The sequence below is a fragment of the Falco cherrug genome, chromosome 7 (assembly GCF_023634085.1).
Source record: "Falco cherrug isolate bFalChe1 chromosome 7, bFalChe1.pri, whole genome shotgun sequence".
In the NCBI taxonomy this organism is placed as follows: Eukaryota; Metazoa; Chordata; class Aves; order Falconiformes; family Falconidae; genus Falco; species Falco cherrug.
In genome coordinates this window covers 28628178-28653734 of record NC_073703.1, presented here as the reverse complement: position 1 = coordinate 28653734, position 25557 = coordinate 28628178, and the positions used below count along the sequence as shown (strand labels likewise).

The following is a 25557-nucleotide window of genomic DNA, read 5'->3' as shown; positions in this document are numbered from 1 at the left end:
CCATACTGTTTTCTTTTTGCATACTACGGTAGCACATCAGCCTTCAACAGACTTGTTTACAACTCTGATCAAAGTGCTACACACCCAGTTCAGATGTTATCTATTTGCAAGTGCATGTCATTTTACTATGACTCGTTAGCAATGGAGTTCATGTCCTCATCTTGATGAGTTGGTTCGTGCATCAAAAAATGTTTGATAAGCCAGTGATGCGCAGGATTAAGGGCTGGCTCTTGAAGTATGCTGCTAGTAAGCCGGGGTTCTGCCACCTTGGCATGGCACACAGTACTTGCTCTTAAATTAGCATGGCGTGCTTGAATTTCATGACATGTTACTATTCTGCCAGCTACGAGCTACACCAGTTCTGCTCAACAGATCAAAACACTCGAAGGTCCCACTTACACCAGAGGGCACTCTCAAGACTATAAACTGGTTTTGCTGTTGCAAAGATTGTCACTGTTCTGATGACAACAACGTCCAGGGTTTACAAAGAGGCTGCTTTCTCCAAGTTTTTTTCATAATGGTTGTTCCTGGCCTTTCCAGTTGTGTGCCTTCATTTCTGCTGCACACGGTTTCTGTTTATTTTGCCTCTTTCCAGATTATTTTAATGTATCAACAAAAAAGAAAATCAAGCTCTGACAGTGATAACTGCCATTCCTGACCTAACGTGCCACGATGTTCCGGTTTCTTTCTCTGCCGGCAACATTTTTCATTTAATACTTGGTGGTGGTCCTAAGAATTACTTAAATCTGTGTCCAAGCGGTGCTATTCCATTATTCAATGTGGATTTACCTGGGAGAGGCTGCAAGTACCTCTGCCCTTCGACCAGCCCTACGCAGCAGATGGAACATCCTCTCCCTCACACAGCATGGGAAGGGCTGGGCAAAACCTTCCTCCCTCCACACTACAGCTGCAGCCAGCCCTGGTCTTGTTATTTTGCTGTGGAAGTGAACTCTTGCTTCGAGGCAGCTTTGTATGCTGTTGCCCTGCACGCTTGCCTTTACCCCTTCCCTAAAGCAGCTGCTTAGCTGGAATAACTCAGGGTACATCCATCCAGCTCAAAGGGACTATGTCAGCACACGCTGGCGAAGAACTTGCCTCTCTGCACTATGTCTAATAAACAATTCCCCAGCAGCAGCCCACAAAGTGTGTTTATTTTAAGTATGTGTGGTTGTATTGTCAATCCTGGATAAAAAAAATCTCTGTCCAGAAAACAGAAGCTGCAGAGAGTCAATGTGAGTCCCGGAATGCTGCCAGGATAGCATGCCGCAGCTACAGGGCCCATCTCTTGGGATAATGTGGAAATTTTCTTAGTACAGCCTTTTTGGTTGGAATCTGTTTACACTGGGAAGTCTTGAAGGCACTAATTCACTTTGCTGTTTGCTGAGCAGTTTGCATGAGGGCTGCGATAGAAGCTACAAAAGTAACGTTCAGTCCTAGGCCTACCATTCAGAGTGCCAATAAATAAAATGAGACCTTTTTTGTGCTGCTGGCATATTTCCCCTAGATGGAAATCATCAATACATTTTGCGTAAGGCTCAGGCTTCCATCAGTACCAGCTTTGGTATTTTAATTACGTAGTCTGGTGCAAATCAATCTCTAATAGACAAAATGTCTTATCCCATTTGTAACGCCTTAATTAGCCAACATCTTTTATTTCTTCCACTCGACCTCTTTTTGATGTACATGAATATGCATTACAACTTATTCTATATATTTACACTCAGTATGTTCCTGCCATGTATATCACACAATCCCAGAATGGTCAGGGTTGGAAGGGACCCCTGGAGATCCCAGCCCAACCCCCTGCTAAAGCAGGGTCACCTACAGCAGGTTGCACAGTTGCATCCAGGTGGGTTTTGAACATCTCCAGAGAAGGAGACCCCACAGCCTCTCTGGGCAGCCTGTGCCAGTGCTCAGTCACCCTCCAGGTGAAGAAGTTCTTCCTCATACTCAGGTGGAACTGCCTGGGTTCCAGTCTGTGCCCATTGCCCCTTGCCCTGTCACTGGGCACCACTGAAGGGCCTGGCCTCATCCTCCTGGCACCTGCCCCAAAGATACTTGTACACATTGGTAAGGTCCCCTCTTAGTCATCTCTTCTCCAGGCTAAACAGCCCCAGCTCCCCCAGCCTTTCCTCACAAGGGAGATGCTCCAGTGCCCTCAGCAACTGTGTAGCCTCTGCTGGACCCCTTCCAGTAGCTCCCTGTCTCTCTTGAACTGGGGAGCCCAGCACTGGACACTGCACTCCAGGTGGCCTCACCAGGGCAGAGCAGAGGGGCAGGCCACACTCCTAACACACCCCAGGATCCCACTGGCCCCTTGGCCACCCTGGCACACTGCTGGCCCATGGACAACTTGCTGTCCACCAGAACTCCCAAGTCCTTCTCTGCAGAGCTGCCTTCCAGCAGCTCAGCCCCAGGCTGTGCTGGTGCCTGGGGCTGTCCCTCCTCAGGTGCAGAGCCTTTGTTGAACTTCATTAGGTTCCTCTCTGCACAGCTCTCCAGCCGGTCCAGGTCTCGCTGAATGGTAAAAGGCTTCTGGTGTGTCAGCCGCTCCTCCTCCTTCTGTACCATCAGCAAACTTGCTGAGGGCACACACTGTCCCTTCATCCAGGTCACTGGTAAGTTGAACAGGACTGGACCCAGCACTGAGCCCTGGGGAACACTGCTGGCTACAAGCCTCCAGCAAGACTGCATTCACCTTTTTTCTTTTAAAAAAATCCTTTTTTTTTTTTTTCCTGCATGAAAATTTCAGAGAAGGTATTGGTGCGACCAATTGTATCTTCTTCTACTGTATTGTTCCTATCTGCAAGATTTGGAAGACTTTCAGACTGATGCTCAAGATGTTCAGTATTGCTTGTGTTTCTAATACTGATTCTTTATCACTACCTGAACTCCAGGAAGGACTACCTATATATACACCAATAGATCACCACTGAAACTGAGGCAAATACAGAAGTGTACCATGGGCACTGAATAAGTGACTGAGAAACGGAGGAGAGTAGCCCGACATTTCTCCTAGCTCTTCAAAATTCACAGCCCTCAAGCGTCCGTCCCAGACACTGGTCATTCTTTTGGCCAAGTACAGCACCCAGCACACAAGCTTGCTGCTGTTTTATTCCAACTTCAGTTCTTCTGGCAAAGCTGGAGCTGCTTTTTTGCCCAGCCCCCTGTTTATTTCAGTATCCAATATAGGCAAGAAGAGATCCCTGAAGGTATATTCTTACTTTTTATGCAGCATATATATCTACTTAAAATCAGTGGACCAAATCCTCAGGAAATGGGTTTGATCTCTTAGTTACCTTTTCCAGTAATCTTCTTTACAAGCTATAGATAGAAACTTAATGCTGTTTCAGAATGGCAAGGCAAACCTTTTATAAACTTACTCAGTAAATGCCTTCAAACTACATTTTATCTCACATGGACATGATTATGGCCCCACTGGTACAGATATAAATTGCATTCCTGAATCCTGAAATAATGGCTCTATACAATTGCAGGGCAGGAAGAAATGCTTCTAAAAACCATTCAGTTTGTGAGTGGTGTTATCTGAGAACTGAAAAATTAGTACTTTTAAAGGAGGCACTGAAAAACATTTGTTGACAAGCAGAGAGTTAATAGTCTAGATCAGGGGTCCTCAAACTACAGCCCACGGGCTGGATACGGCCCCCCAGGGTCCTCAATCTGGCCCCGGTATTTACAGACACACACCACCCCCCCCAGCCTGCCAGGGGTTGGGAGGGGGGGGAAACTAAGCAGCCACAGATGACTGCCTGCCACTTCATCCGCATGCCGGCCCCCTGGTTAAAAAGTTTGAGGACCCCTGGTCTAGATGAAGTAGTTTGCAAGACTTCAGCAATGTTTTTGAGGAAAGGCTCACTACAAAAAATGGAGGTAAATGCAAAATGGACTTAAAAATAATGAGCCCCAAGTAGCTTGGATAATAGCTGATTTTATAAACAAAGGAAATGGAGTTGTTATAATCTATTTAATAGACTTCACTAAGCATTTGATATAGAACCATACATGGAATAATTAGTTACTAGTTAGGGATTAGTATAAAGTGAACAGAGAGCTGGATAAGGGAAGACGGAGTGGCTGACGTTCAAAACCTGTGTATTAGCAAGCAGTGCAGCGCTACAGGACCAAATACGCAAAGCAGTTGGTGCCCAGGACCCAATATCCACATTGTACGCGGAAAGTTGCTTCTGCCCAGCTCTTGTCCAGTCCCATGGACTGAACTCTGATTGGCATCTGGAACATAGAGGGGGCACTGCTGGAGAGCATCTCTTGTTCAATTTCATGAGAAAGGAACCCAGTTTCCATGCTGGGTACACTACTACATAGTGCAAACCAAAGCGTGGAACAGTGATAACAGTCGTGGCAGAGCAGGATGAAGCCACCGCAAGGGCACAGCCTCAATGGCTGGAAAAACTGAAGCAGAAGGAAACTGGAGTACAAAACACAAAGTTCAAAATACATGAATCGCCTGGTTTTGACGCTATATGATGCTAACTAAGCAGTGAAGTTGTAACTGTAGCACCGATGTGCATGTCACTATGCCATGGGACTGTAGCTTACCTATGGCAAGGGTGATTCTTGCAACAAGGATCTTCTCCCCAGTTCTCCTTTTCTTTTTCACCCATTTACTAAGGACACAAAACATGCTATTACAACGGGTGCCAGTGGACATTTAGCACGAATCAGTGGTACTCACCACCAACATGAGTAATGGGAAATAACCTCCCTCCATCTCCTGGCATAGCCCAGTAGGCCATCTGCTTTATTCAAGATGCAAGAGCATCACTGGCTTATAGTCACCCTGGCCTCTGCTGTAAACCTCAGGTCCTTTTTAGCAGAGCTGCTCCTCAGCCAGGTGCCTCCCAGGCTGTCCTGAGACACGGGGAACCCTGAGCTTCTTCCTGAGCATCATGAGCTTTCTGTTGCCCAGCTCTGAAGCTTATCAAGGTCTTTGCCATTTGTTGTCAGCCACGCTGGAATTCAGAACTCAAAGGACAGGTTTCCATTCATTCCAGAGCACTGCACTATTTTAAGAATCTCAGTGGAAACGTAACTCTAAATACAACAGGTTTCTAACTGGGAGTTTCCTCATCAGAAGCAAGAAACACTGTTTTATGAGCGACTGCTAATGCATTGTATTTACCAAGTTTGTCATTGTCAGACTCACCAGAGGCTGACTCCAGCACCCCTTGCATGGGTCCATTTACAGCCAGCCCAGCTTCCACAAACCTCAGCGGCAAACACCGTTTCCACACAGTTGAAGAATCAGGCCCAGTTAGCATTAAAAGTTTTGTCTCATATAGGGCAAGATGAAGATGGACACTGCCACCTCTGCTGTAAGGCCATGTATAGTTGACTATATTCAACAATCCTTAAGAAAATACGTCTCCAGTGCTTCTGCCCAGGGTATTTTAAGGATTTCAGCAGCCACCTAAACTGTCTGAAGCGCTCTGCCACTTATCAAGCACTGTAAAGGCATCTCCTGAAACCCAACACTGTTGTCTGAGGCGCTATTTACAGGACTGTAATGTAAACTCTGGTGTATGTACTCAACTTCTAAAAGGTAACGCCTGTCAAAGGAAGGGTACGCTATCTCAAGATTGCAAAAACATTCGAGTGTTACATTTTTTCTTGACAAAGACATTCCCTTGCCAAAGGCATTCTGCAGACAGTGATACAATTTCTACTGTTTCCAACCACTGAAAAACACAGCTGCTCATCAAAACTTTCTATATTAAAGGAAGCTATAAAGTGTATGTGCTTACAGGAAGACCTTCTTGCCTGTTTGTTAGCTTTTTTTTCTTAAAGTCTCTTAGGACTGATGCATAGTCTTTACTCCAGAAACGTAAAGATAGTAACAACACGTGAAGCTATTTCAGAACAACTGATTTCCTTTGAGTTTTTAAGAGATTAAAAGGCAAAGTCTTGAAATCCTTACATAGATTTTACTTCTTTAATGCCTCACTCTATGGCTCACATCTACAAGGATAATTTTTTACTTTAAATTTGAGTGATATGTAAGGGTTCAGCCAGCCCCATCCAAGAGTAAAAGGTGTTCCTTACCAAAGTTTGTTTGTGATGGACCTGTGATTTGGGAAGATCCCATTCTCCGATCTCCCTGAAGCAGGCTGTACAGTACCTCTTCTCACACACCACGAACCCCATGCAGCACTGTGATGATCAACCAGGCTCCACGCCTCAGGGACCCTTTTTTTTCATTGGCGACATGGATCTAGTAAAGCGACAAAACCAGCACTAACAAACTATTAAATTAGTAGCCAACAAATCCACAGGCTACTCCCCAGACAGAGTGGCTATACCACAAACTGGTACAACTTCTACACGTAAGATGGTTGGAGCTGGATTTTTTTCTTGCGTGATGCCTGGTTAAAAGGGTGATGTCAGTTCATCCTTTTGCAAACCAGCCTTGAAACCAGCTCTCTGACAGATATGAAATGTTAAAGGAAGCTGGGCCCCTTCCATGAGGAATAAGGAGTGGGCTAATGCTTGACCTCATGTTAAGTACTACTAGGAAGTGGGTAGGGGCAGGAAATCATCTATTAGTTGCAACTCTCCGAAGGCAAGACAGTCACATTGTTCCCATTTTTACTGGGCTGTCTATCTTCTTTCATCTCTCCCAATTCTAAGACTCAGCTCTCCAGGGTGACAGACAACAGCCAGACCAGGAACAAACCAGAGTGTTTTCCCTGTGGGTAATTTCAGCAAAGACAGACTCCCTTAGTTTTGGGGGGTTCTGGCTGCCTTGGGTGTTGCCAGTATCATTTAGAGTTAGATGAAACTGCTTCCAATGCTTCAGCTACCAAAGGCCATTCGATGTGAATTTATACATATATATATATAAACCGATGCAATGGAAATGAAGAAACACTAGTTAATTACCAAAGCATTTCTCATAGAGCTCTCAGCCATTGCCCTGAATTGTGTATTAACCTGCTGTTAGTTACTGGAGGTCACTCACCTGCTGTTCCAGGCTCCTTCTAAAACAGATGAGAAAAAGAGTGATTTCTATAAAGGCTTCTGAAAGCCCTAACAGTACTTCTCTGAAGGCCACCCAAATTTTAGAGGTGATAATTACTTATCTCAGCCAGCACCTACCTTTTCTTTCTAGCACAGGCTGTTGATAAAGAGCTATATGGAGTTCACATCAGTTCTTCTGAGCCAGCTGCTACAGCAATAACATTTTTGCATTCATTAGAAAATGAGTTTTTTCTTCATAAAACTATTGCTCGCTCAGGTGAGCTAACTAAAGATGACTAACCATGAATCCCTGGTGGTAAAGGTGGATCGCCAGTCAATCTGCAAATGGGATGGTGTAACAAAGTTTATACAATATGTAAAAAAAAAAGCCAAACATAGAATCTGTACATCGAAAGAAAATCACCATTCATTCAGCAATGCCACTAGTTACTTTTTAAAATCTATGAAATATTGAACCAGATTTTTGTATGAAGTGCATCGTGTTTAAAAAAAAGAAGAAAGAAAAAAAAAGAAGGGAGAAATAGAGGCGAAGCACTGTTACTTTAAATTGGTTTTAATACATGTCTTTGCAGGACAGAATAAACAGGTGTGGATCCAAAATTCATCTGAAAAAATCTGCATAAGGTGTAACTATAGTTTGTACATTGCTATGGAAATGCTTAATTTTCTTTTCTTTTCTAAGTGCATTATACCAGAACTGTAATACTATATATAGCCAAATTAAAAATTACATAAGCTTCAAAATCCTATACTGCATGTGTTAGGAAGCATATACCTGACTGTGAAGGCCATATTGTAAGGGTAAGTGTGAGAAAATTTGTCAAATACATTAATGTGCATGAGTGAATCAGTAATTGCTAATTCTAAAAAACTATAATCTTTACTACAAATTACGCCACTTTGGTAGACATTTACGCTTATTCTTCCATCCAGATATCTAACAGGATGATGCATCAACCAGTTTTAATCATTATTATTGCATTCGGCTGGGGAGAAAGAAGAAATTAAATGCATCACAGTGATTGTTATTAAAATGAAATTCAATACAAAGTAATACACATGGGAAACAGCCACAGTAAAAGCAAATTTACATAAAAATGTTCTTATTAAGCATTGTGTCACTCAGTAGGTTAAAGAGCTTTTCAGTAAAAGCCTGAACTTATTCACGTTTAACTCAATGACAACACATGAAATTCAATAGGAGTAGAAATTTCATTTAAAAAAATCCATGCTATGAAATAAAATGCATGACATTATTCGTTACGGTGACAGATAAGTCGCAGGAGGATTGCCCATTACATCATGCCCACTGACAACATCACTGGGTTTTTGATAAATCCTTGCATGGAGAGACAGGCAATGTAGATCTAACGGAGACTTAATGGAAAAATTACTTAATGGAAAATAAAAAGATTAGGTGAACAAGAGAAAGTAATCCTGTGAAAATTAAGCCATAAACCATAATTTTTTTTCAATATGCCCACTACATCATTTAGAGTTGATCACTTAATCCAGTTATTCAGCACACTGAGTGCCTTGTTAGTCATTGTGGACTTTGCCTATAAATCAACCAAAGCTTAAACATAGCGGCAATCTCCTAGTACAAATGCACTGATGAAGATGGGGCCCAGAAAAGGAACAGGTCTGGATCATCCAGTAGGGCCAATGGCACAAGCTTAAGCCATGTGAACACAAAAAATTACTGTACCTCCCAGCATCCTTATGCTTAAATTACCTCACTATAAATGAGGCACATTTCACAGTGCTTGTAATAATTAGCACTTACCAAGCATCTTTCAGAAGTGCTTTGCAAACATTAAATAAGGTCAGAAATCTCATTGCTCTTTCATTACAACACCCACAAATATGATGGGGAGAGCCTCCTCATCGATGTCAGAGCAGGGACTGCAGGTCTTAACTCCAAAAAACAGTGTAAAAAGAGGTGAGGATGTATTCCTAACTGCCATTTCACAAATTGCAAAAAGAGTAGCAAGGAGATTAAACAACTTGTCAAAGATGGACAAAGGAGTTGTAGCTGAATTAAGGATTCACAGCTTTGGCTCCCCCGCCCCAAGATAAAGGGTATTTGCTTGTAGCATAAAGCCACAGTCTGTGATGAACTGGGGTTTGAAGAGACAGCACTGCAGCCAGAAGGTGTAAAATTTCTGCTTTACAAGCAGCAAGACATCTGTAAATCAGTTTAATCAGTTAAATTTAGTGCTCGCTATGTGCTTGTACAGGTACTTCTGTAATTGCTTCTTGACACAAATGGGTTAGAACATTAACTGTTACTTACTACTGAGTGATAAAAAACAAGGGGAATGAGTATGACTATATTCTGCACAGGTTTTTACTTTTCCCCCATCTCTGATGCAAAGAATGTAATTTTGTATCCTTGGAGTTATCATCTCAGAAAAGGGCTATTTTCACATACTACATAATGGCATTACTGGGGTTGTGATGCTGTTTCCACAGTCCCTGGGAATGATACAAAAATATTGTTATAGCTCTCCGAGACATATATAGAAAAGGAACATTTATTCAAAAAGTTCTGCAGTTAGGGAATAACTCCATTTCTAGTGTAACTTTTTTCCTCTGCAAGAGCTAGGCCTTTTATGAGAGCTCTTGATGCATAACCATTATGAATTAGAAGATCCACAAAGAAATCCAAGTGTATTCTTGAAGATTCTGGACCTCTCCACAGCTTCTACATGTCTCAACCCTGGCTGCCACATGTCATCCCCTTCTATAAATAGGCATTGCATTTTGCTGAGGAAGGTCAAAATGTGTGAGGGGTGTAAATACTGCAGCAGTCATCATTATGTCATGCATTGATTTATTCTTGGAAACCTAGGAGCTGTGGAAGCAAGTGTGTCTTACAGAGCCACAAGTCCCAAGTTCCTCAACAGAGAACTACAGTAAAACTTTGGAAATCACTGCACAAGCAGGAAGAAATGTCTCAGGTTCACTGAGAAAACACAGCATGCTGTCTCAGTTCCACGCTTCCCATGTGTTTTGCACCCTGAGGACTCTTCTTCCTTCCACCTTCACTCACTCCTTCTCCACTGTATAAAGTAAAGACTGCACATCTGACAGTCTCCAGGATATTTGGAAGAATTATTAAGACAGGTCAACTTTCTCCAGTTCGACCTTTCTACAGATGTTACCTCAGTTACTAGGACAGGCTCTGTGATAAAAATACTTTAGCTGGTCTCCATTCATTTTAGTGGGTTATTAAAAAAATCATTATTTAAGAACTATAGATAATTGTGTTTGCTTTGCTTTGGGCAGTCAAATACCTACCCAACTCTGCTGTATTTTAGAAACTGAGAATCTGTATAATCCAACCAATTTAAGTACATGGTATCTGTCTTACCAGTGCCAACCCAGATACATAGACATTTTAACATTTGAAGCTGAAGAACAAATCCAAGCTTCACAACTCTAAAGTTACCCAGTAACTACTGGAAAAGGCTTAATACTGGTTTCAGCAAGAAGAAATGACTATATGGATGTAAAATACTTTCAAATAGTAACATGGCTCAAATTTAAAAAAAAATATTTTTTCCTTTTTTTTTAAGAATACTTTTTTTTTATGATGGCCACCAAGATTTTACCCTGAATTTACTAAGAACTTAAAGATAAATAAAATGTTACAATATAGAATATATTTTTGTTTCTATTCAATTCTTAGAAGAACATGTTTCTTTTAAATAGCATCTCCATTCAAAGAGGAAGCAGTAAGGAACGGATGAATGCCAAATTGTGCTTCTCTCACTGAAGTTCTTCATTTGATTAAAACAGCTGGATCATCGACTCTCTTGATTTTCCAACTCCGACCCATTTAACTAGGGAGAAAAACACGTCTATTAGGACAATTACTGAAAGTAAATATTATAATCAATGAGCTGGAATAATTTTCACCTTTCATGATGCTTCACCACAAACTGGCCAACTTTGTACTGAAATACAATGCTAGGAAGCTTTACTGTCAAAAATAGCATTACTCCTGCTGCCCTACCAGACTAGAAGTATAATATACTGAAGTTTGAAAGTATGAAATAATTATATCATAAACAAAGCATTGCAGATGTAAGGCTTAACGGAAGGTCAACTATGTTTGTTGCAGGTTTAACTGCAGGTCTTGAGTGATAGGATGACTAGCTAAATCCCTTCACAAAGAAGCAAGAGCTCTGCCAGACTGAAGTCTTCATGATGTGGATCAGGTGATAGTGACGCACACATGCTAAAATATTCTTAAATATATAAGGCTGCAATTAAAAACATTATACAGTGTGAGCAGTCACCCCAAATATTGTAATTGTTCCACTACAGTTTTTATTGCCCATAGATACTATTGAATTGACTGTAGGTAGGTCTCCTTTCACCATCAAACCCACCAAGGCACCCTGCCTTCACAGACAGCCAGAAAAGTAAAGTAAGGGGAATTTCATTTACATATCCCATTGCCCTCATCTGTGTCCATGACCACACACGGGCCATTCACTGAGTTTCAGGCTCTGCTATCAGTTGCTTCCTAATCCATGAAAAATACTGAAATTGCCACAGTTGGAACTAGGCTGTACTCCCCAGATGTGACATTTGATGTGCTTTATGGAGGAAAAAACCAGCACACGTGCCAGCTTTTTAAGTTTGCTACTGTAGAAATTTTCCCTTCCTAACTCCACTGTTCATGCCATACTTCAGTCTTGGTGCCTCTAGAGAGAGCTCTAGCAATTAGATTTGAAGAAAACTGGATGGCTTAACCTTTGGAGATTGAAAAAATGAGAATCTTACTGTGACCAAAGTGACAGAATTGGGCTAAACAATCCTGTATGTACACAATACATCTCCTTATACAGGTAAGTATGGAAAAGGGGGCCGGGAAAGTCTATGTTCAAACAGGGATGTAGTGCAGGAAGTGAAGTGAAAGGAAGAGATTAGGACATTAGACTAACTGCACTGAAGCATGGTGCACAGATTCCAAAGTTTTCACTGTCAGAAAGTGGCAGTTTGCCAAAAAGCAATATGCTTTTAACCTTCCTCCTGTTAAATCCTTGTCAGCAGCAGCTTGGAGCTCTTTGCAACACTGCCAACCTTCCTGCAGAACATCACCCTTTGCTGCTTCTTGGCAAGCTGTCATTTACCATCATCAGCCCAACTACAGGTACTTCCATTGCCTCCTGCCCAGATCAAGCCACTCCCTGACTAATGAGTTGAGCACTTCTACATAGGTGTTCCTCACATGTACATCTACAGGAAGATTTACCGGGTACTCCAACATGGTTTTCCACGCAGCGGATGTAATTCTGAGCCTTGGGTGGGAGGTCCTCCCATTTTCGTGCACCAGTTGTGTCAGTCTTCCACCCAGGCATTGTTTCATACTCTACTTCCACCTTCTGTAGTATCTCCTGATTAGCTGGGGGAGAACAATTTTTGTCATCATTGATTTTAGCTGCTCTACCTCAAAACAACGCATCTATGGTTCTTGACCAACAAAGTCTTTTGAGTGTTTACTGTCTGGTAAATGAAAAAACCCAGTATTTCTGCTGGTTGGTTCATTCATTTTCATTCATTCTTAACTAATAATAATTTTTATTACTTCGAAAGATAACCGATTCAAGAGGACCCACGAATCCAGTTTCCTTTTCTAAAAACCATACGATGTACTCTATGTTGTCAGAAAGCTACAGTACTATTTTTAAGGAAACAAATTATTTGAAGTTTCTAGTAGTTCCGCTTTGGTTCAGATTTACACATAATAGAAGTCCTCCTGTAGACAAGGCACTACTGTTTTAAATGTTTTTATCTTTACAGATTAATCTAAGTAACCCTAATTTAATTAGGGTTTTATCAGGCTTGCTAAAAACCTAGATGTCTTCAAGCTTCTCCCCACTGGAATTTTCACTGTGTGCACAGCCAGGAACTACCACCACTGGTGGGAAAGCTGGTTGCTACCAGCACCCCCCATCCCTCCAACCCCCCCCATCTCAACAGAACAAACCCCTCACCTTGACACAGACTGTTACAGGTATCTTGAAAACATCACTAATGTAAGAAGATTATGTATTACTACATCTTTAAAACTTTAAGATGAATCGCATTGAGAGGCATTATATATTTTTATTAACCAGAATGTTACTGCAGTTAATTACAGTTATATGATGGTACACCATGAGCAGCTTGATTCTGCTTGTATCTGTCTCATTTCTGGACAGCTTAAGCACTGCTTTTATTTTTACTTTACTTCATTAAAGGCTATTGCCAATGACACACAGTCACTGACTTGAGTCCTGCTGACTTTCATATCCCTGGTGTTGTCAGTACAAAAAATATCTAATGGGACAAGACACAGAGGCCCTAACACAAGATTTTATTTGCTCTGAACTTTGTCATTATACATAGAGATGCAAGGTGAACGGAAAATGTTAATGTACTGATACAGAAGTCTTTATACTGATACTACAGTTCCACAAATTTCTACAGAAGGTCTAATGAAAAAGAAATAGAGCCCAATTTTAAAAAGCAAACAGCCTTTCCCAACAGGTGTGACTTAACAGGCAGGAAAGAGAGAAATGAACATACATATTTAACAACATACCTGGAAAATAGGGAATTCTTTTTCCACCCAATTTGTAAGCAACACCAATTTTAATTTCATCAAGGACATCAAGAATATCCAGTTTTGTTAATGCCAAACTGAACAGAAAAAAAAAACAACTGGTTAGATACACAAATGATTAATCTCCTCTTTAAGAGTTTGGTGTTTTTTTCCTTTCTAGTTTTGAATTCACAAATCCAGCTCAGGCAACCCAGCAAGCAGAAGTACACAAATATATTAAACTATGAACATTGTTAATTGAATTCACGCTTCTAGGATGAATACACGACTGAGTTACTAAGACATTTCCAAATGCTTAGCTGCTCATGCAGGGGCCCAGTACTCAATTCACTGCATGAAAACACAGTGAAAGCTGACTATGTAAAGTGGCACTTGCTGGACTTGGTTTAGGTGTGCATGATGGCATTTACATCGCTGCTAAGGGAGTATTTCTTTTACTCCTACTAATTTACACCAACTATAAGGCAGACTTATTTACTAAACTACACTTTTAAAACATACTTCACAAGCATAACGTGGCTACTAAAATCATGTATACAGTTCAGTAGGAAGGATCCCAGCCTGACTTTCAGTGCCTGGGCCGTGCCGTCAGGGTTGTCAGTTTTCTGAACCTTTTTCATCTTGTGAATGAACACATTTGAACACAGAAATGGAACCTCAAAAAGACACTGTAGCATTCACTGATCAGAATAAAATTGCATTTTAAAACTAGTCAATTTTTCTAGAAACAATATGCCAAACCTTGTCTGGTAAGAATATGAGTAGCAAAGGATTTAGACAGGTATGGGCATAATAGTCCATGCTATATGTGCTCAGTAAGCATGTGATGCGCACAATGATTAAATAAAAAGACCTTTTGGGAAAGAAGCAGTATAGAGCCAGTTCATCCAACTTTTTAGAAGTTTTATCTCCCCATGTTTTTTAGCTGTCACAGTTACCAGAGGTGAAATAGTTTTGTTGATAGAAGTGCAGTAATTGTATAGAACTGAAATGGAAGGAAACATGACACCTTCCTAATACTATTTCCATATAAACTAGAGCTGTGTAAGTTAAAGAGAAATATAAATCCAATGGAAAAAAAAATTAAAAACCCTTCTGATAAATCAACAAACAAAGATCATTGTTCCTTTGTGACATCACCTGCATAAGTCTCAGACATTAAGATGCCCAAGGTCACGTGTTTGCATATGTGAATAAGTTTGCCTGGATGCATGAATAAGCCTACACTTTATATGAACAAACCTGTAATGAAACTTTTGCAACCTTTCTGAAAATCAGTTATAAATTAATGGCTTGTGACAGTTACTCGCATTTTAGCATTAGACATAAGCTAGCTTGAAGGCATTATGGTCTTGAACACTTCTTTTAAACCGCCATTTTTCCTTTAAAATGTCATTTTAAAATTATTTTATAATTCAAAGTACATATATCAACCAAGTATGTCACTTAGTCCTGAAGAGAATAAATCTTAGCCCATTAAAAGCAGAATTTATAATGCAATATCAGACTGCATTTTGTAAAGACATGAACCTGTTGGGATTGGAATGAAAGCTGTGTCAGTTGCCATACCCTTCATGTCATCCCACTTATTTCACTTAAAGAAGTAGGGGTTCCAAATGATACAGAATGGGCCCTACAGGTATGATCCATTAGAGTCAATCAAAGCTCAAAACCAGCAGCTTTTAGATCACAACAGAAGTCAATACAAAAGCACTGTATCAAGAATACTAGAGCATACTGTCAGAAAACTACTATATTGGTCCCATCTACACTGGCCATTTGATGTAAGCAAAATGGAAACATATGTGAAAAAAGTCACTGCTACGATGTTGTAAAATCACTTGATTTGAACAAAAACAAGTCGAAGTAATTAGATTATTAATAGCACCAAGACAATTCTCAGTTGCCCATTGTGAATTATTTTACTGCTTAAAATGTAACACTTTACTGGACTTATATTAATGTTACCTACATATTTATTCTGCGAAGCACAAAATTATCACTTCCAAATGTAGCGCAAAATCTGTGATGCTTACGCAGTGAATCCGTTGATCATATGAGCATATTTCAAAATGACAAGATCTAACCAGCCACAGCGTCTCTTTCTGCCTGTCGTTACTCCCCACTCGTGGCCACGGGACTGTAAAAGATCTCCAATTTCCTAAAAGACAGAAAGAATACTGATGGTATTTCACTGAAAAATAGCAGGAAAACCAATATAAATATAGATTACTAACAAGAAAAATACAGTTGTTCAATTCCAAGGCTTTTTTGTACAAAAAGAAAAAGAAAAAATAATTAAGTTTCATTAGGAGAGAACTAAGGCAGAGAATAAAGCCCTTCATGCAGAGGATTTTTGTTTTTCAATCACTAGCGTTTCTAAAACACTTACTTAACAGAACATGAAGTGGTTATAAGGAGAAACTTTCCTTCCTTCACCTGACAGGAAGATTTCCTTGACATTTCAGCCCTGTTTTTAATTTTGTGTTTAATTTCTTCATTTGGTCTTTTGGCATCTATTGGGGGGGGGGGGAAGACTGTAAATGCTTGGGACAAGAGCAATGTCTGCATGACGTCAAGGTCAACAGACTCCTTGACCATGCCCAGGGCTCATAGGTTCTACCACAATAGAAGACTGCTGACTGTTCCCTTCTGGCTGGCAGCATTTATTATGTGTTAAAAATGAAGAAGAAACTTTACTCTCATGATTCATAAAACTGAAGGATATCACCAATTCATTTGAGCCGTTAGAGAAAGGATTATAGTGACTAAATCCTTACATTAGATTCAGACCACTGACCTAGAGATTGCTCTGTGTGTAGCGCATAATCGATACCCTGAGCTTTTTAGGTTCTTGATAATGAAAATACAATAGACAGTTTAAAAGAATCAGAACCTCTCCACTTCTTTTTATTGATCTATTTGTGCATGACTGGCTGATGCACACACATTTATTCTCCAAATCACACAGAACACAGGCTGTTAAGCACAGAAGTTGTATCTTGTAGTTTAAGTTTTCCTGTGATGCACTGACAAGTTTCAGTCCACAACAAACTCTTGCCACTGAAAAATGCACCTAATATTACATAAAATGATGAAATCTGTTTTCACATAATTCATTACAACAGAAGCGTGGTCACTGTAATGTAACATCATTTTCTATTGTTTCTCTCCTCTGAAACCTTAAGTTTATGATGTAATTCTCCTCTCTTCCGAGTGCGATTGCTCGACATTATTATCACAGTGCTTATTTATCATTGGTATACCCTTATCCCATTCCATTGACCTTATTTTTTGGCAACTGTATATACTGCATTTCATAACATTAAACCTACGTTAATCTGCTCAGTGGGGAAGGCTCCAATTCCCACCCGAGTAGTATATGCCTTCACCACACCATACACGTCACCAACATGCTGAGGAGGAACACCAAGTCCAGTGCATACACCGCCTACAGTGCAGTTCGATGAAGTCACGAAAGGATACGTGCCTGTCAAACACACAACAGCACAACTCCGTTTCAGCAATGATAAGAAACAAAGCCTGGTTTTCCTTTGAGTTAAAAGGAGATTTTCACCTGTATGTTTGCTTACAGCTAAACAAACAGCAGCCAAAAAGCGGGGCAAATTCTTCTTACTGCATGCTCCCATTTTGCTTTTAAGAGAACAAATTTACCCATTCTTACCTAAACTGCTTCCTCCTGTAGTGAATAATATGTATTTAGATTTCTATGCTCCACAGAAACCCCTTAAAATGAAGGATTTTTTCCACTCAAATAGCTTACTCATCCTGACAATTTATATAAGCATATTATTAGTGAGCAAGAAGTTCACAAAGACAAATAAGAAAATACAGTATTTTCCTATATTTACAGATCTATCAAGTATGTGCTACCTGTTCCAATGTGTCAGCTTTTCTGCATTCATTCTTTCCAGCTTCCACTGAGGAATGCCCACAAGGCATAAATTTAAAAGCATCTCCATACTACTTCCATTAGGCACTGGATCTATTATAGGATGATGCTGCTGTGCAAAGCTTTTTCCACTGTCCTGTGTACCAGAGAAAATATTTCACTACGTCCATGGAGAGCCTGGTGTAAAGGTCACAGTCTGACATTCCCAGCGCTCTACACAAGTAACTCTCTGTATCTGCAGCAAATTGTCTAAGACTTAAGAGGTTATTAATGATCTTAGAAAATCTCTCCAGCTCTTCATTTCGTCTTCATGGAGACCTAAGTCATTTAATTAGACTTTTGGTAAGAGAGCAGAGCAGACATCAACTGAAGAAGCTAGGCTTACGGGTTATCTGCACCAGTTTAATCCTCCCTCCACTGCAGGGGAATTATCTCAGCAGCACTACGAATGCCTGGAATGTATGGCAATGTGCATCGTACACACATTTAGAAGCAATAAAGACAATATCTAGAGTGAAATTTCAACTCCACTGGAATAAACTTCAGTAAAAATTGATATTTAAACCCTAAGCATTCGATCCCATTAATGATACAATCTCTGCCTTACTCTACTTTTGGAAGATCTGTACTATTTTGTTTCTTTAACTTCCTGCTTATATAAACACAAATCAAAATAAAACTCATCTCTTCAGAGTTAAATTGAGTTTAGAATTTAACTTACCAAAGTCAATATCAAGTAATGCTGCATTGGCTCCTTCAACAAGAATCTTCTTTGGAGAGCCATGAAGGGCTTCATACATAAAATAGACACCATCTCGAACCATGGGTCTTATTTTTTCAGCATACGCCTGCCAATTTGAGTGGAAATGTCAGCTTCCTCAGACAATGGTGGGAAGCAGGGAACAGTGTTCACTTTTGAAACATGGAACATACAGATAACCCTAACACACCAGCCTCCATAACTGTATTTTACTTGAAAAATACAACCTTTAGTTAAAGGTTCAGTGTATTGAGCTACTCACATAAGAAAACATGACTTGTTATGGCATTAGAATGCCATAATTTCTGCACCTTTTCTATTCACACAGATGTTGTACGTCTACTTATTTTATTGATATAGTTTCTATATAATGTGTGTAAAGTTTAGACAGAGAGGGGGACTTAGTAGTGCAAGCTCCAAAAGAAAAAAAAAACCAAACCACTACTCATTAATATTAAAGAATATCTTTAAAGGTAGGGTGTCAGCTTTGAACAATTATCAGCCAAAACTTGGGAAAGGTAAGAAATTTTCTTAACATCCTTTTTCTTCCATATTCACAAAAGATGTTCTACTATAGTGGCTCTTTTGAATTTATGTATAAATAGACATTTTTCTTATAACAGCAAGATCTTGAAACACAGCTTCCACAAAAAATTCTTCAATAACGATGGAAGTCTCTCAGACAGACTAGATCAGTCACGGCTGGAGACAGCTAACTGGAAGTGTCACCCTGCATTCACTTGGCTACTTTAACACAACAGTTATGTTAAGTAAAATATTATAGATAATTAAATCATCCACTAAATTTATTTTGATGCCCACAATAAGAGAACATTCTATTGCAGTGCATAGCTGCTGCCTATTAAAACACTTCAAACAATGAAGATATGCATTTTTAATTTAAATTAATGAATTAGGTTTTGTAAGTAGTTGTTCTCGTCATTTCATTTTAACTCTATTAATGAAAACAAATATTACTATTTTCTTCTATACTTTCCCTGAAACTGAACAAATATTACAAGTGTTAAATCCTTACCTTTAGCTTTTTCAATTGTCCTTCTATATCTATTTCCAAGGTGGGAAACATTGACTTGTATTGTTGTGCCAGATTTTTAAATCTGTAAAATATTGAAATTGTATCTATGAAGGACATAGCTACTGTTCATAGAACTTTTGGCAAGAACTCGGATTATACACAGTATATACTGAGAGCTATAGGGAGAAAAATACCCAGAATTTCAATACATCAGCCAGTGTATTTCTCAATGTAGAAAACTGTATTTTAAATTAGGAGAAACTCTGTGAAGTAGTATCAATATACACACATTCTTTTCAGTTTTCTTCTCCTTCTAGACAATTCATATATAAAATTCAGATGTATTTAAAAACATCTTCTTAAAAGCACATCTATCAGCCAAAATGTATCACTCTAACATTAACATTTAGAAATTAAAAAAGTTGTACCTTGAAGAAAATTCGTCGAAGTCAGAAAGGAGGTCACAAATTCGAAGGCCTGTTCGTGCTGCTTTGGAAGAATATGTTGGTCCAATCCCCTTCTTTGTTGTGCCAATACTGATTAAGAAGAACCACCCCAAACATGTATAAATATATTTAAAAATATACTCTATGCTAAGTAATTTTGTTAAAGCTCTTCAGTATATCATATACTGGGCAGGAAGTCTGAGACATAAAAGAATTATTACAGTTCTATAATAATATATAGCATTTTTCATGCTCCAGTGGATTTGCATAAATATTGCTAATATTCACAGCATGCAGTAAAGCATTAAGCCTCGGGTCTGACTGACACAAGCTTAGTTGAAACGATGTGTGTATATACATGTATTATACAGTAATAATGGTTACTGTACTCTCCCTGTGGTACTACTACATCCCTTACCACAAACAAGAGGAAACAAATGTAATTTTCACATGTTCACAGTTGCAGCACTGCCTACAGTTATAAACAACAACCAGTTCTGTGAGCGATCAAACTGGTTTCCTATGGCTTTGCATTATTCAAACGATCTCTGTCCTATGAACTGTTGCAGTCTTTACCTTGATGAGGATAAAAATGAAACTGTTTCCCTACCTGCATGCCTATTTTCATGTGCATTTTAGAAATACAGTAATTTTGAGATCTCTATTTGTATCTTAAGTTTGGCTGAAATTGTCCAATGGGATCAAAACCTAACAGACAGAGAAAAATACAGTGTGTCCACATTACCCTTTGTCTCTCAGAAACCAGAATAACAAAGTACAAATAGTTACATACTCTGCTAAAGTGTAAGATTAAAATTGAAATAGAAACTACTATCTCCATGAAGTATAAGCAAATATACAGTAAATTGCATCAATGCTTCAGGGGCCTGATTCAAAAAAGCATCACTAGCCTGATATCAAACTGGATGTTTAGCATCATGTTAATGGAAATCAGTTGTGAGGATTTGGTAGGAATTTCAAAATCTCTCTATACGCTGCAGGGAACTGGAAAAAGGAAATAAAAGAATTCATACCCTGCCTTTTCAGTAATACCTCAGTTTGTTCACTAACATAAACAGGAGCAAGACAAAGTCACAGAATTACTAACATCAGCAAGGCTCTTTAGAGATACATTTCTGCTTTCCAAAATCACACCAGTTTTTCAAATTTGCATACTTATTCATTAAATGAAGGTGCTCAAAATATTTACTTTTTTCCTTCTTGTGCTTGACGTTGCACTTCCTGGAGCCCATCTACTGCCTGGTGAAAGTCAAACACTGCAATGGAAAATCAAATGGACACAGTGGGAGACCAAAGAAAAACATTATTTAAATCACAGACATCTACAATTCCAAGAGAAAGGCTTTGTTATCATTGATAGTGCACAGGCCTCCCCTACATGAAAACAAAGCAAGTATTCCTTAAACATTGTGAAAACATGTAAAACATTACTCTTTAGTGAATACAAATTCTATGATTATGCTTTAGATACACAACATATAAAGAAGCCGTATTAGATCAAATAAATGACCGCTCTGTGGAGTAATAACGTAGTTTAGCACCATAAGCTAAGCAAACCTCTGTGAGTTTTCTCCCCTTCCATCATCACTTACCTATATGTGCTCTATCTGATATAATCAGTCTTTTCTCCCAATCTTTTAAACCTGTCAGAAGATATAAAGAAAAGCAGGATTTCAGCTGTGCTGACTGGCCAGACTTTTGAGGTTTGCTTTCAGTTTTTCTATGTCCTTCTTCTAGTTCACATAGCTTCTTAAAGACAAAATGGATAAACCATAGTATCAAATATCAGCAATGTTTTTATTAAACTTTTCTCATTTTTTACTTTTCCAGCTTTCTCATTTTGTTACGGATAAAGATACTCACTTCTTCTTAATGCCAGAATTGTGTGGCTTACACATAATTCTAATTTTAAGGAAACATTCTTATTTAATGCATAATCACTATATGATAAATCACTTAAACTTCATTTGTGCCTCAGAAAGTAGAGAATTTTTATATATACAATCATAAACCGATTTACGATGCAAAGGACCTTAGAAGGTCATCTGGTCCAAAGCCTTGCCCAAAGTAGAACCAAGTGAGTTTACATTTGGGCACAGAAATGGGGACACAGAAACTCTGGGTTAAATCATCTCACTTTGAGGTGACAGGAAGCTTTTCTAAAGTGTGTGGCAATTTATTAACTATCTAAAGTATTATCAAATGCTATAAAACTCCCTGAAAACCCATTAAAAGATGGCTATTGACAATCTGTCTGAAAACTACAATACAATTCAACATTTTTAATATGGTTTTCCTCATTATTTAAAATCCAGAATGTTATTGCATTGAGTATTTATGGTCAGAAACAAAGGCTTAAAAAAACCCCTCAACCTGCTGCCAGTATAAAGAAAGGTTAAAAATGACTCTATACAAACCTTTCTTTTCATTCTTTTCAGCTTCTTCAAACAGGCCTGGTAAATGTATAACCACTCCATTACCTTTAGGAACATAAATTATTTATTTTAAAGCAGGAAATAAAATACTCATTTGTAGGATGTAAGGCATGTTAAACATTTGCTGCCTGAAGTTTTATTTAAAAAGACCAAGTTTCTCATATTTCTCACAAAGCGATCTTGAGAACTTTTTAGATAAATCCTCATCTTGGGTAAGCAGCTACAAGCCTGCTAAAAGAGAGAGAAAACAGAGCCTGCCTGTTTCAGATGTGAATGCTGGGCCTGCTCTGAAGCCAGCTGAGGTAAGCGAATTCTTGCCTTTCTTTGTGGTGGACTTTCAACCACAACTTCAGCCTCAATTGTTCACTTGTAAAAGCTCAAAGAAGCCTGTGGCCTTACAACACTGACAAGCCTGTGTGACAATATTTAAGTTTTCTTCAATATTCACATATTTGTTTTAAACTCAGCTCAAACTAGTGCTGTAATACATTAGCAATGCCTTCTCCCTGTTTTTGAGCTACAATATCGAATCCACAAGCAATACAGAGCATTGCTGATGAGACATGGAAAATTAGTGATGTAGTGGGCTGGAAACAGCTGCTGCTTCCTTCTTGGGAACGTCAGAAATATATGCAAGAGCCTGCCTCACCCTAAATTTAGGACAACTTAAGTTATAGTCTTTACTAACCGGCAAGGGAGTAAATCAGAAAGCAAGACAATACACCATATCTAGCAGACAGAAAAAGTATGTTTCATGCATTTAAATCATCCATTTGGAAATTATAAAATGAAACAAAACTGAAACACCATGACTCACTAAAACTTAACACTCATTTCTTGCACATTTTGTATATATTTTTCTGTCACAAGTAAAAGGCTTAAATTTGCCTACCACTTAAATACGAGCTTAAGGTCCAGTAAGCAACGCAAACATTTTTATGATGCCATCTGCATTGAGTGTCTTTACAGTGAAATACAACATCACCTTAAACAGTTGGTAATGCGAACAAAAAGGAGGCTGGATGACAGCCCTCCAAGCAGAGCCCTGTATCTTGGGGCCTGTTTCTGGAAAGTCAGTAAGGAGATGCCAGACATAAGTTATGTTATTTATTTAGCTTAAGTGCTGGGGTTGTGTCCTCAAAGAATAGCATATATATTTCTGCAAGTATAAAAGGAGTGCACAAGTAGAGGATGGATTCCAAACTTGTACCATGAAGTATAAGGAAGAACAACACAATAGAAAGAAACTTCCAGTCTTCTAGTAGCAGAAACTAAACTGATACTGGAAGTAGTGTAACTCTTCATGTTAAAGCAGCAGTGAAATAAACGTCAGACAGCTGAAGCTAAAGCAAATCTAACAGTTACCTATATGTCTGTCTTTGCTTGCTACTATAAAATATGGTTGCAGCTACCCACCATGTGATGTTATTTTATTTAATAAATTCCAAAATAGTCTTACCAATAAAAGAAATTGCCTTTGGATTAATGATGCCACTAGGAAATAGGTGAAAATCATATTCTTTCCCATCAACAACCACAGTATGGCCTGCGTTATTCCCACCCTGCAACAGAAAGAAACACCTGAAGATTAACAGTCTTATATCACCACTCTGAACTCTCAGCAGATGATCTGAGAAGATCATCTTTCTGTCTTTATATATTCATGTCTTAGGTCACTGTTTTCTCCACCTTATAGGTTCTGGAGACGCTGTGGTATTGAAAAAAAGGCTCAGACAGGACAATTAGGGGGCTGACAGATTTCAGCAGGACTGTGTAGAATTACAAAGCAGAATGACACCATTAGGACTGGGGCAGAGCAAGAGTAAATGCAGGAGTGGTGGCAGAAGCTAGAAGAGAACTGAAACTTTCTGGGAACAAAACCGGATCGAACTACCACCCACAGAGTCCTGTCTCTGACATGCCTACACAGTCCCATCTTTTCAGGGCATCTTCTGTGCATGGTCATTTCTTCAGGTTTAAACCTACAACACCCAGTATTTCCTTCCAAATGGAAGCTCCTCCTGCCTGCCCACCTGCAAACAGCTACTGCTTCTAACAAGATGGAAGGTCTGCATAAAGTTGGGAGTACACGTAGTCTTTGCAGCTTCACAAAATCTCCTTGTCAAGGTATGAACTTCCCAGTTAACACCACCACCACTGTATGGTGTCTGCTACAACTCATACCTTACACAACTATCTACCAGACCTGAGAATGGGAGCTGGTATTTTCCTCAAGAAACTAGTTTTTCAGAAACAGCTTTAAAAGAGAATGATGACTTGAACACACAAACTTGGGAAGAGGTGAGTAAATCAAGATCATGAGCTGATTTGAACAGAAAGAGTAAAGAGTTTTAAAAATTGGTTTTCTCAACAGGCTTGATGTTTGCTGCTGTTCTGTCATGATGTAACTTTTTCTCCTAATGATAAGGTTGGGAAATCTGAGTACTTGTCTGCCCTGGTGCTATAGGCCTTCCATTGTTCAAAATGATTACAAATCTTCATGGATTATACATGAATGATGTATAAGTGTCTAGAATGAAGTCATCTACTGGAAGTAGAACTGAAACTGTCACTGGTAATTTGCAAATAAATAAGAGTGTTGGCTGAATACGTAGAGTTGTTCTATGAAAACTCTGAAAACTGACAGTCATCTATAAAAATTAATAATCTAACATGTTCTTCAACAGTTTCATCTACTCTTCATTTACTCATTTGCCCATTTGTTTGCATATAATATACAGAAAAATAGCAACTGACATTCCTTTCAAAATGTGGATATCTACTGAAACACAACATTAAGAAAATAAAAGCTGCAGGTTATTTAAAAAAAAATCAATTTTTTTTAAAGTAATGGGATGCCTTTAATATGCCTTTAAATATGACAAAAGTAAGCCTCATGTTTTGGAAGATGCCAGCTCAACAATGAAGTTTAAACAGATAATCTGCTTGCTAAGTGGCAGCTGAGTAGTTGTAACAAACTGGTGCATGCACAGATCTCACTTGATTTAGCAAACTGCTGCATAGCTCATCCTTGAGCTGGAAAGGACTCCCAAGTGTCCTGCTAATACAGAGTTATAACTTGTCCAGAGACTTCTGAAGAAAGCAGAACCATCCTGGGTATTCAGCCTGCCTCCCAGATACATTAAGTCAGTTGTAGGACCCGGATCTAGTTTAAGGTACTGAACTATCTAGCAGGCTATTAAATCATGCAAGGGACTCCTTTACGTGATATTTAAGAGGCCTGAGACTGGATGGAATGCAGTGGTTGAAACATGAGTTAATTTTATTATAGCAGAATCAGGCTTGA

At 39.1% G+C, this 25557-nt stretch overlaps 1 protein-coding gene across 2 annotated transcripts in view; it reads right to left on the bottom strand.

Moving 5' to 3' along the window:
* Nucleotides 1-7554: 7554 nt before the first annotated feature.
* The window catches only part of ADSS1 (adenylosuccinate synthase 1), a 31804-nt gene continuing 13801 nt past the window's right edge, over nucleotides 7555-25557 (bottom strand). For both annotated transcript variants that reach the window (XM_027800820.2, XM_055717072.1), the window contains exons 2-13: nucleotides 23710-23812; nucleotides 22233-22295; nucleotides 21408-21458; nucleotides 21005-21071; nucleotides 19777-19884; nucleotides 19349-19430; nucleotides 18274-18400; nucleotides 16975-17129; nucleotides 15676-15800; nucleotides 13619-13716; nucleotides 12287-12436; nucleotides 7555-10865 (exon numbers count right to left, since the gene is read on the bottom strand). In XM_027800820.2, coding sequence (XP_027656621.1) covers nucleotides 10813-10865; nucleotides 12287-12436; nucleotides 13619-13716; nucleotides 15676-15800; nucleotides 16975-17129; nucleotides 18274-18400; nucleotides 19349-19430; nucleotides 19777-19884; nucleotides 21005-21071; nucleotides 21408-21458; nucleotides 22233-22295; nucleotides 23710-23812 — 1182 coding nt within the window. In that variant the 3' untranslated portion in view covers nucleotides 7555-10812. The remainder of the gene's footprint in view (nucleotides 10866-12286; nucleotides 12437-13618; nucleotides 13717-15675; nucleotides 15801-16974; nucleotides 17130-18273; nucleotides 18401-19348; nucleotides 19431-19776; nucleotides 19885-21004; nucleotides 21072-21407; nucleotides 21459-22232; nucleotides 22296-23709; nucleotides 23813-25557) is intronic.